Here is a 12,063-nt window from a genome sequence, read left to right as displayed (position 1 = left end):
AGGCTCCGCCTTCTCAACCTTGCCCCTCGCCTGACGTGTGGTGATCCTCAGGTTAAATCACCACCAGCCTATAACCACCTGGGACTATAGCGACTTTACCTTTACATGCAAGAAAATTCCAGAGAACTGCCCTTATCTCCACTCCCAATAAAAGGGACAGATAAGGTTAAGTTCGGCACAAATTATCTTCAAAGATCGGTCAAAAGAGGAAAATAACTTTGAGGACAGAATGATTACCTGTGTGAGAAGATGCTCTTACACAGATGAAGAGATGCCAGCTGTTGACAACAGCCTCGTAGAAGTGCTGCACACACCTGCAAAATATAATGATAGCTTAGTGACAGATTAAATAATTCACACATCCTATATATGCAACAGTATAAGCTACATTCATATACATAACAAGTGACTGAAGTTCAAAAGTAATTCATTAGTTGTGAAATACTTTAGGTTATCTGAAGATGTGGAAGCCACATGTTTTGTTTTTGACCATTTGTCAGTATCACCTTTCTGTTTATTTAGTTATTGACATCAGCAGACCACAAGAAAAAATGTGCCAGTGTTACAACCATGAAAAAAAATGCATGATAGTCTTAACAAACTGTGTCACCTCTATCACCACAGTCAGACCTGCAAGCACCTGATCTTACACAGCTTAAAATACTCTCTCCAGATACACAAACTATAAATTAGACTGCTGGCATGTCTTTCAAGAGACAAATGAATGCAAATTTCACTCACTCACCATTAATATTACGAGCATTTTAGAGAAGTGTTATTACTCAGGATGAACAGAATGAAAGTACCATTCTTTAACATGGGTACAAGATGCAGTGTTTTGCACTCCGCTGTAAGCAGTAAAAATTAATCAATATAACGGTTGCAGAAAGAAGAGAGGGCTACATTTACATTTTTGTGACCTCTCAAGACAGCAATTCAATAAAGATAATTTACCTGTCTGTTCCAATCAAGTCTCATACAGATACACAAAATGGATCTTGCTTAATCTTGTGTCAATCTGATATTTTTGTGATCCTACAGGCTCTACCCTCTCTCAATCTTATCCCAACCATATATGAATAGTATAATCTCTACATGTCCCTACCCACAAGGCTTACCTATAACCCTCTATATTAGTAACTTCCATGAACTTATCCAAAAGTCTCTTAAAAGACCCTATCGAATCCGCCTCCACCACCACTACAAGCAGCCGATTCCACGCACCCACCACCCTCTGTACCTACTCCCCAGCACCCTAAACCTGTGACCTCTTGTGGCAACCATCTCAGCCCTGGGTAAAAGCCTCTGAGAATCCACTCTATCAATCCTTCTCAACATCTTATACACCTCTATCAGATCACCTCTCATCCTTCGCCTCTCCAAGGAGAAAAGACCGAGCTCTTTCAACCTATCCTCATAAGGCATGCCACCTAATCCAGGCAACATCCTTGTAAATCTCCTCTGCACCCTTTCTATGGCTTCCACATCCTTTCTGTAATGAGGCGACCAGAACTGGGCACAGTACTGCAGGTGGGGTCTGACCAGCTGCAGCATTATCTCCCGATTTCTAAACTCAATTCCTCTATTGATGAAGGCCAGTTATGGGGATAGGACATTTGTGATATTGTTGATGGTGCAGGCTCAATGGGCCTAATGGCCTCCTTCTGCAGTGTAAGGATTCTATGATTCTAAGTTATGATGAACTTTATAAAACATTGGTTTGGCCTCAACAGGAGTATTACATTCAATTCTGAGCACCACACTTTAGGAAGGATGGGACGGATTTCAGTTATGTGGATAGATTGGAAAGGCTTGGGTTGGTACTTTTTGGAGGAATTTGGGACAAATTTTACAGAAATGAGAGTCCACAGAAAATAGACAGAGAGAGAAAAACACTCCCCAGTGGCACACTGATTGAAAACCAGTAAAGAAGAATGAAAGGTGATGTGAGGAAAGAACTCAAACGGGGAATTAGAAGGGCAAAAAGGGGTCACGAAATGTCCTTGGCAGACAGGATTAAGGAGAATCCCAAGGCATTTTATTCATGTTAGGAACAAAAGGGTTGTCAGGGAAAGAAATCGGACCTCTCAGGGACAAAAGTGGGGAATTATGCTTAGAGCCCAAACAAGTAGGGGAGATCCCAAATGAATACTTTGCGTCGGTATTCACAAAGGAGAGGGATGTGTTGACTGGGAGTGTCTCGGAGGGGAGTGTTGAACCGTTGGAGAAAATCTCCATTACAAGGGAGGAAGTGTTAGGTTTGTTAGAGAATATAAAGACTGACAAATCCCCAGGGCCTGATGGAATCTATCCAAGGCTGCTCAGGGAGACGAGAGATGAAATCGCTGGGCCTCTGACGCAAATCTTTGTCTCGTCACTGGACGCAGGTGAGGTCCCAGAGGATTGGAGGATAGCGAATGTGGTCCCGTTATTTAAGAAGGGTAGGAAGGATAACCCGGGTAATTATAGGCCGGTGAGCTTGACGTCCGTGGTGGGGAAGTTGTTGGAGAAGATTCTTAGAGATAGGATGTATGCGCATTTAGAAAGGAATAAACTCATTAACGATAGTCAGCATGGTTTTGTGAGAGGGAGGTCATGCCTCACTAACCTGGTGGAGTTTTTTGAAGAAGTGACTAGAATGGTTGACGAGGGAAGGGCCGTGGATGTCGTCTATATGGACTTTAGTAAAGCGTTTGACAAAGTCTCTCATGGTAGGCTGGTGCAAAAGGTTGGATCTCATGGGATAAAGGGGGAGGTGGCTAGATGGGTGGAGAACTGGCTTGGTCACAGAAGACAGAGGGTGGTAGTGGAAGGGTCTTTTTCCGGCTGGAGGCCTGTGACTAGTGGTGTTCCGCAGGGCTCTGTATTGGGACCGCTGCTGTTTGTGATTTATATAAAAGATCTGGAAGAAGGTGTAACAGGGGTGATCAGTAAGTTTGCGGACGACACAAAATTGGCAGGACTTGCAGATAGTGAGGAGCATTGTCAGAGGCTACAGAAGGATATAGATAGGCTGGAAATTTGGGCAAAGAAATGGCAGATGAAGTTCAATCCTGATAAATGCGAAGTGATGCATTTTGGTAGAAATAATGTAGGGAGGAGCTATACGATAAATGGCAGAACCATAAAGGGTGTAGATACGCAGAGGGACCTGGGTGTGCAAGTCCACAGATCCTTGAAGGTGACGTCACAGGTGGAGAAGGTGGTGAAGAAGGCATATGGCATGCTTGCCTTTATAGGACGGGGCATAGAGTATAAAAGTTAGGGTCTGATGTTGCAGATGTATAGAACGTTGGTTCGGCCGCATTTGGAATACTGCGTCCAGTTCTGGTCGCCACACTACCAGAAGGGCGTGGAGGCTTTGGAGAGTGTAAAGAGGAGGTTTACCAGGATGTTGCCTGGTATGGAGGGGCTTAGTTATGAGGAGAGATTGGGTAAACTGGGGTTGTTCTCACTGGAAAGACGGAGGATGAGGGGAGATTTAATAGAGGTGTATAAAATTATGAAAGGCATAGATAGGGTGAACGGTGGGAAGCTTTTCCCCAGGTCGGTGGTGACGTTCACGAGGGGTCATAGGTTCAAGGTGAAGGGGGGGAGGGGGGAGGAGGTTTAACACAGATATCAGAAGGACATATTTTACACAGAGGGTGATTGGGGCCTGGAATGCGCTGCCAGGCAAGGTGGTGGAGGCGGACACACTGGGAACGTTTAAGACTTATCTAGATAGCCACATGAACGGAGTGGGAATGGAGGGATACAAAAGAATGGTCTAGTTTGGACCAGGGAGCGGCGCAGGCTTGGAGGGCCGAAGGGCCTGTTCCTGTGCTGTATTGTTCTTTGTTCTTACACAGCTAGTGGTTGTAATCTGGAAAGTACTGCATGAAAGGATGATGGAGCCAGTTTCAATCCTGGCTCTCTAAAGGCATAAATCAGCAGATTTTCAGGGCTAGGAGAGAAGAGTGAGGAAAGAAACTGGTTAAATTGCTGTTGCCGAGAATTGGCATGCGTTCAATTGTCTCTTTCTGTGCTGTAACCCTTCTAGGTCCTTGTTCATGGTGGATTCAATGTCGCTGGAGGATGGCTGATTGCACTGCCAGGGTAACCTCCACTGCACAACAAAATTTGTTCAACTTCCTTGGCGGCATGTCATTTGTGTAGATCTTGAAGAGTGTTTTTTTCATTTGTTCATGGGACGTGGGTGTTGCAACTGCTCTTGAACTGAGTGATTTGCTAAGCCATTTCCGAGGGCTGTTGAGAGTCTACCACATTGCTATGGCTCTGGGGTCACATGCAAGACAGATCAGGTTAAGGATAGCAGATATCCTTCCCTAAAGGACATTAGTGAACCAAATGGGTTTTCCGACATTTGACAATGGCTTCATGGTCATCAGCAGATCCTTAATTCCAGATTTGTTTTATTGAATTCAAATTCCACCATCCACTGTGGTGGGATTCGTTCCCGAGTCTCCAGAACATTAGCTGAGTTTCTGGATTAATAGTCTAGCAATAATACCACTAGGCCATCACGTCCCCTGTTGCTGTCAGTAACGAGCCTTGCAACACTTGGTTGTTGCAGAACTGGTCTGAACTGACATTGTTGTCCAAAATGGATATAAGGGTACCAGTTGTTCAGCATCATGTGTGTCAGTCTTGAATTTCTTTTGGAATCTGACCTTGATGTGTGTGACCAGAGACAAAATGTGATCACAGCAACTATGGCAAGGCAGATTCCCACTTGTTCTTCAAGGATGATGGACTCGATGAGAGTGCAGATTCTCTGGGGATTATGTTCCTGAATTTATATGCCATACGCAGGAGTGTTTTCAGTCTAAACATTCACAGGTCACCAACGGTTTGTCCAGTTTGAGGACAGCAATGACCATCTCCTCCTGTCACGATTTTGGATGCAGCCGGATTTCATGGAAATTTGTGAGTCTGTGGCAAAGTCTGAAAATGTTCCAAAGAATTTTGCCTCAGCTCCTCATAAGTGGCCACTTAAGGGCCTCATCCCACAGCAGCAGGCATTTTCCCCACAGCAAGGGGAGGCCCATGCCATGTGTGAAGCCTGGCAGCTTTAACTGCATGGGCTAGTGGCAGACAAATCAGCTGAGGACCTTTGCTACAGACCACTCGGCCCCTCAGAGCACCCCCTCATCAGTATTTACCTCGCATCCGATGCCTTGGTGTCAGGATTGGATGGAGTCCCAGCAGTGGCCACTGCTCCCAGTGGTGCTGCTGGGCAGGACTTCCTCCCCAGATGGGAGTGGAAAGCTCATCGGAGACTAATTGAAGCGTCTTGCAGCCTTAAATAGCTTGGGGCAGCTGTCCATGGGAACCCATTAAACCCAGTGCTTTGGCACCTAACATCAAAACAATGGTGCACTGGAGAGGTCTACACAAGAGAAAAACGTTCAGAAGGCAATTCTAATGGCTGAATTTCGATACCCAAATGACATTTGTTAACCTTAAAGAGCTGATGACAAATTAGAACAATGTTGTGCTGCACTAAAACCCGAACTAGAATGGAAAAAATCAACCACGTCTATATTATATCAATGAAGTGGCAAATCTGACTTTCTAAGAAGTACCGTCCAGGTGAAGACGACCAGTTGGGTCACTTTGACTGTCAACCATCGAAGAAAGGGGAAGTCAGGAAGAAACGTTTGCAATATTAGAAAGAAAACTACATAAAATCTATCTGTTACAAAAACAGAAGATTATAGAAATATTCAGCAGTACTTGTGGAGAGAGGAACAGAATTAATGACTGATGACCTTTCATCAGAGCTGAAACATTAATTCAGTTTCTTTAGTCACAGAAGCTACCTGATTTGTGTATTACAGGTCATAGATCATAGAATGATCTATGACCTGTAATAGGTCAAGTATCCTTTATCTGAAAGCCTTGGGGCCGAATTGTATTTTGGTATTCAGATATTTCCAGTTTTCCGATCTACCTACTTACATTACAATAGCCTATGCTTTAGGCGAGCTATAGTCTACAAATACTTGGTTGTTTCTCCATTCATCAACTCTCACACATCATACTTCTTGCCACTTAACACTTATTACACCTGTAATATATTACATTGCTTTATTAACATATGTATTACCTGCAAAATAGTTCAAATAAAAATTGGCTAGAACTCTACCACCTCACCCACTACGGAATCGGCGCGGGTGAGGGTCCGACAACGCAAATCTCTGTTGACCTCGGACAGGAATTTCCGGTCTCGCCCAAGCGAGGTCATAAATCCTGCCCATTCTGTTTTTGGATGTGTTTGGTTTTCGGATGTATGGATAAAAGGACCTGAACCAGCATTTTCAGTTTTTATTTCAGATTTCCAGCATCTGGCAAAGTTTGCTTTTACAAAATCTAGCATTTGCTATACGCACAAGATCTAAGGTAGCAGGAGATGAAAATATTAAAATTGCTGTTGTCCAAGTTATTTAACCCAAAAAGTCAGAAGTGGGCAAAGGAAGCTTGGATATGCATCTTTACAAATAATCCATTAGCAGTCTCGCATTTGCTCATCGTGGTGTGGATACCAGCAAGTCTTCAAACTGAGGAGAACAGAGCATCGAGTACCACAACTACAATTTTAGCACCACATGGAAGAGAAGCAAATTGGGAAGAATGGAGACAGCCATTTCAGTGACATGTATAAATTGCAATTATATAAAAAAGCAAAATGCCACAAATTTGAAATAAGAACTCCAAATACTAAAACTACACATCCGGTCTCAGGGAAGATTATCAATCTGAAATATTAACTCTCTTTACTCTCTATCATTGCTGCCAGACCTGGTGAGTATGTCCGGTATTTTCTGTTTTCAGAGTAATTATATAGCAGCTTTGACATAGCAAAAACCTTCCCAAATGTTCTATATACCTGCATTGAATGGCTGGATGCTGGCATCTTCACTGCTTGAATTAAATACCAACCTAAATGATTTTCAAATCTGCTACAAAACTAATCATGCTGCTGAACAAGTAGTAAAATAATAACCATTCCTTCCTAATATATCTGCTTTGCAGGCTGCACTACAGCACACAGTTCCAGGCAGTTGAATAAATTCCACCCTCTGGGCTTTTGGCTGGGAGCCCATACTAACAGGGAACAATGGCCACATCATGCTGGTATACAATGTATGATTTTCCTTCTACTAATTATAGTGGATGAACAAACACTGGCCATGCACCCTCATTGTACTCCTTGACAGTACCATACCCCACTGGATTTAACTCACTCTAAACCAATCTTTAATATTATTGGAATATTGTAATAAGTCAAAAGCCAAGACAGATGCACATTGGCAGGAACTGAGGAACTGGTCCAATGTCACCCTGTGCAGGACACAATTTCACAATTGTGTCCTGTGAGTTTATGCTATATACAATAAAAAGGTAATTGTTCCTCTGGAACATAGATAGGTAAGAATACTGCACGAAATGCCGTAGTTATTTCTTGTTCATTAAAGGCTCTAGCATTGCCCTCAAATTGCATAACAATATATTCAGCTAATAGCTGGTGGTAGGCTTTCCAAGGTTAATGAAATTGCACACACACTGGCATTTGGCTGCTTACCCGGAGGTAACTGCAGATTAGAAATAGGGCTAGACAAGTCAAGAGCTATAGTGTTAAAAGGAGTGAAAGCTAATCAACGAAAGCCAAGATTGGGGCAAGAAGAAATGATGAGTATAAAGGCCATGGAGACCACAACAAAGCCAGTCCGGCACCTAATCACCGGTAAAGTGTCTAGTACATCATCTAGCTACTTTAGTGGCTGTCCAAAGACTGGACCTTTATCATTGCATTACAGATCCTAAAATCTCAATTCTAACAGAATGGACCCCCTATTCCCAGTCATTTAAAGTCCCTAATGGCACAATCTTGCCTAGTTACTCACTTAGGCATTATTCCACATTTTTGGGCTTGCCATCTGAATCCCACCATTGCTGTCCCTCCTTAATCACCCATGGTTGCAGAGCCAAATGAGAGATAATGTCTTAATACAGAACAAGCAAGCACAGAGAACGAGAAAGTGACATGTAGTAAGGGAAATGTGAAAAAAAATCTTAAGTGCAGCAAAAGAGAAGAGGCGCACACATGAAGGGAAAATTGAATGGAAAGGGCAGAAGGAGACAGAGACAAAAATACATAAAAATCAGCTACAGAGAAATGGAAACATTGACATAAAGATAAATACAAAGAGAGAAAGAAAGAGACAAAGGAAAGAAATAAAGTTAGGCAGATTAACAAAAGAAAAGCTTTATATTGATAGGGTTCACGGTGTTGCTAGAAAATTACGCTTGCATGTCACTTGGCTTGTTTCCTCCTCTCAGATAGGAGAATGGTATTTGTACTTCTGCAGGGGCTGTGCTCTTGGCTCAGTTAGAACAAAGAACAATACAGCACAGGAACAGGCCCTTTGGCCCTCCAAGCCTGCGCCGATCATGTGTTCCTAACTAGACCATCCGTTTGTATCCCTCTATTCCCAGTCTGTTCATGTGGCTATCTAGATAAATCTTAAATGATCCGAGCGTGTCTGCCTCAGCCACCTTGCTTGGTAGTGCATTCCAGGCCCCCACCACCCTCTGTGTAAAATACGTCCCCCGCATATCTGTATTGAACCTTGCCCCCCTTACCTTGAACTTGTGACCCCTTGTGTTTGTCATTTCTGACCTGGGAAAAAGCTTCCAACTGTTCACCCTATCTATGCCCTTCATAATTTTAAAACTTCTATTAGGTCGCCCCTCAACCTCCGTCTTTCCAGGGAGAACAACCCTAGTTTACTCAATCTCATCTCATAGCTAATAACCTCCATACCAGGCAACATCCTGGTAAACCTTTTCTGCACTCTCTCCAAAGCCTCCACGTCCTTTTGGTAGTAGTTACTATCACGAAGAACCAGGTAGACATTTGCCTTCATTGCCAAGAATGGTAATCTGGTGGAATAGATAGCGGCACACATCCAGACAAGTGGAGAGTATTCTACCACACTCCCGACTTGTGCCTTGGAGGTGGTGGACAGGTTTTGGAGTGTCGGGGGTGAGTCATTTGCCACAGAATTTCCAGCCTCTGATCTGCTCCTGTAGCCACAACAATTATATGGCTGGTCCAGTTCAGTTCCAGGTCAATGGCAACCTCCAGGATGTTTATGCTGGGGATTCAGTGATGGTAATGTCATTGGGTGTCAAGGGGATTGGTTGGACTCTCTTGTTGGAGATGGTCATTTCTATGGTGCGAATGTTACTTATCAGCTGAAGCCTGAATATTATATCCAGGGTTTGGTGTATTGGACACAGACTACTTCAGGATTTGAGGAGTTACAAATTGTACTGAACACAAGTGCAATCGTCAACAAATATCCTCATTTCACACCTTACGATGGAAGGAATGTCATTGATGAAGCAATGAAGATGGCTGGTTCTAAGACAATACCCTGAGGAACACCTGAAGCAATGTTCTGGGACTGAAATGATTGACCTCAAACAACCACAACCATCTTCCTCTGTGCTCACTATGATTCGAACCAGTGAAGAGCTTTCCTTCCGATTCCCATTGACTTCAGTTTTGCTAGGGCTCCTTTATACCACACTTAGTCAAGTGGTGCCTTGATGTCAAGGGCAGTCACTCTCACCTCTGGAGTTTAGCTAACTTGTCCATGTTTGAACCTAGGTTGTAATGAGATTAGGAGCTGAGTGGCCCTGGCAGAACCCAAACTGGGCATCAGTGAGCAGGTTATTGCTGATCAAGAGCTGCTTAGAAACCCTACAGAAATCATAGAAACCCTACAGTGCAGAAAGAGGCCATTTGGCCCATCGAGTCTGCACCGACCACAATCCCACCCAGGCCCTACCCCCATATCCCTACATATTTTACCCGCTAATCCCTCTAACCTACGCATCTCAGGACACTAAGGGGCAATTTTAGCATGGCCAATCAACCTAACCCGCACATCTTTGGACTGTGGGAGGAAACCGGAGCACCCGGAGGAAACCCACGCAGACACGAGGAGAATGTGCAAACTCCACACAGACAGTGACCCAAGCCGGGAATCGAACCCAGGTCCTTGGAGCTGTGAGGCAGCAGTGTTAACCACTGTGCTACCGTGCCGCCCGCTGCTTCCCCGCTGCTTGATAGCACTGTTGATGATACCTTCCATCACTTTGATTTTGCACAATTCTTACTCTCCAATGCTGCAGACTCTGTATGACCCTTCAGTTCATACTGTAAATGGTTCTCTTTTTGTGCATTATGGTAAACAGGAATTGAAATTCAGGAATTACAATATAGGAGGCCATTCGGCCCATTCTGTCCCACAGTAGCCAACCCAGCCTAATCCCAGTTTCCATCTTTTGGTACTTAACCCTGTAGATTATTGGCACTTCAAGTTCATATCTCTCTACTTCTTAAATGCAGTGAGGTTTCTTCCTTCACCATCCTTTCAGACAGTTAGTTTGGGACACCCATAAACCCCTGGTTGAGAATTTCTCCCAGTTAGAGAAGTTTCTCAAGTTCAAACAAAAAAAAACCAATCACATGAAATATGTGTACATACCATGTCTAATGCACAGTCCGTGTTCGACAAATCAAGATGAGTAAGAGCGTTTGGCTGAGCCAGAAAACTGTACAGGTTCTGTGAAAAAAAGGAGAGAAAACTGAACAAACTGCTACTTAGTTTAATTCATTTGTGAGGTCAGGCATTAAAGTATCCATGGTTTAATTTTAATCAAAAGGCTGAATACCCTGGACCCTGAAAACCTGAAATGAAAATGGAAAATGCTGGAAATAGTCAGCAGATCGAGCAGCATCTGTGTAGAGAGAAGCAGGATGTACTGGCCAGATTTTCATGAAGCAGGCTGGAAGATAGAGTTTCAACATTTCTGGGCTGGGTGTACCTGTCTTCTTTAAAGAGTCCACTCTGCCATATTTCCATTCCAGGAAGCAGAGGTAGGATGGAATCAGAGGTAGTTTGAAGATGGTCACAGAGGCATGTGAGTGCTGAGATGGGCTGGTTGAAAGGGCCACCTTGGTTCTTACAAACTTTGAGCCAATTACAGTAGAGGCTGTTTGGCCCTCCAGCCCTCAAACACCCTCATCATCCTTCTCTCTGCCCCCTAAATGTCTTCAATGTCCCTTCCATTACCCATCTCCCATCCATGCCCTCCTGCATCCTACATGTCCAATCATCTAGTAGGCATTAAGTACAGAACCAATGAGCCTTTGGGGAAGACCTTTAAACACTCATGGGGGAAAACAATTATTCAAAGATCAACTGTTCTTACAACCCTATAAAAGTGTCAATCAGACACAGCTATTCATCATATAAATAAGAAGCTTTATCCTACTTCACACCACCTACTCTTGTCTAAACAAATAGATATTGAAAAAAAAGTTCAAAGAACATATTACAACTTTTAAGATGTCAATCAATTAAAACTAACACATCCCTCAAACTGTGTAAACAGATTCCTGTTACAATGATCCATTAGTGAGTCTTGGAGCTCAGCCAATCATTCATAAGAAGGCCATCTGATATCTGCATCAACAGAAACAGATGGCTAGGCAATTTCAGACCTTAATCGCTGGCCTCTATTTTGTTTCCCTTTTTTATGCATCCTTCAGTTCCTGTCCATCTCCATTCCTTTTGGCCCTATAAGACATAATATCTGTCATTCAATTTCTCCTGCCTTCCACCTTAAGTTTCTCTTTCCACAGATGTTGCCTGACCCGCTAAGTATTTTGAGCATTTTCTGCTTTGGTTTCATTTTAACTCTAGTTAAAAAAAATCTTATCTGTGATAAACTAAAGTTCCAGTGCAAATTAAAAGGAATCCACCTTAGTAATCACCGGGATTTGTGAAAGGTGAACACTTAGTGTAAGAAATGAGGTGTCACTTGAAGGACCAACCTACTCCAGCTGCAACACATCACTGGCTGGCCATTCTTCAACAGTTCAAACTATCCTTGGAGCTATATGAAGTTTCACAAGATATAAAACTTTAGTCATTTTCGTCAGCAATCTTGAGTGGAGGTCTTTGACCTGCACTTGAAAAT

At 43.3% G+C, this 12,063-nt stretch overlaps 1 protein-coding gene across 5 annotated transcripts in view; it reads right to left on the bottom strand.

Annotated features, from left to right (window-relative positions):
- Positions 1–12,063, bottom strand: part of LOC144511333 (F-actin-uncapping protein LRRC16A-like) — a 380,857-nt gene that overhangs the window by 186,096 nt on the left and 182,698 nt on the right. For all 5 annotated transcript variants that reach the window (XM_078241629.1, XM_078241637.1, XM_078241604.1 and 2 more), the window contains 2 exons: positions 10,566–10,643; positions 238–314 (listed from right to left, as the gene is read on the bottom strand). In XM_078241629.1, the coding sequence (XP_078097755.1) occupies positions 238–314; positions 10,566–10,643 (155 nt within the window). The remainder of the gene's footprint in view (positions 1–237; positions 315–10,565; positions 10,644–12,063) is intronic.

This window comes from Mustelus asterias, chromosome 2 (genome assembly GCF_964213995.1).
Source record: "Mustelus asterias chromosome 2, sMusAst1.hap1.1, whole genome shotgun sequence".
In the NCBI taxonomy this organism is placed as follows: domain Eukaryota; kingdom Metazoa; phylum Chordata; class Chondrichthyes; order Carcharhiniformes; family Triakidae; genus Mustelus; species Mustelus asterias.
This window is presented reverse-complemented; position numbering and strand designations above follow the sequence as displayed.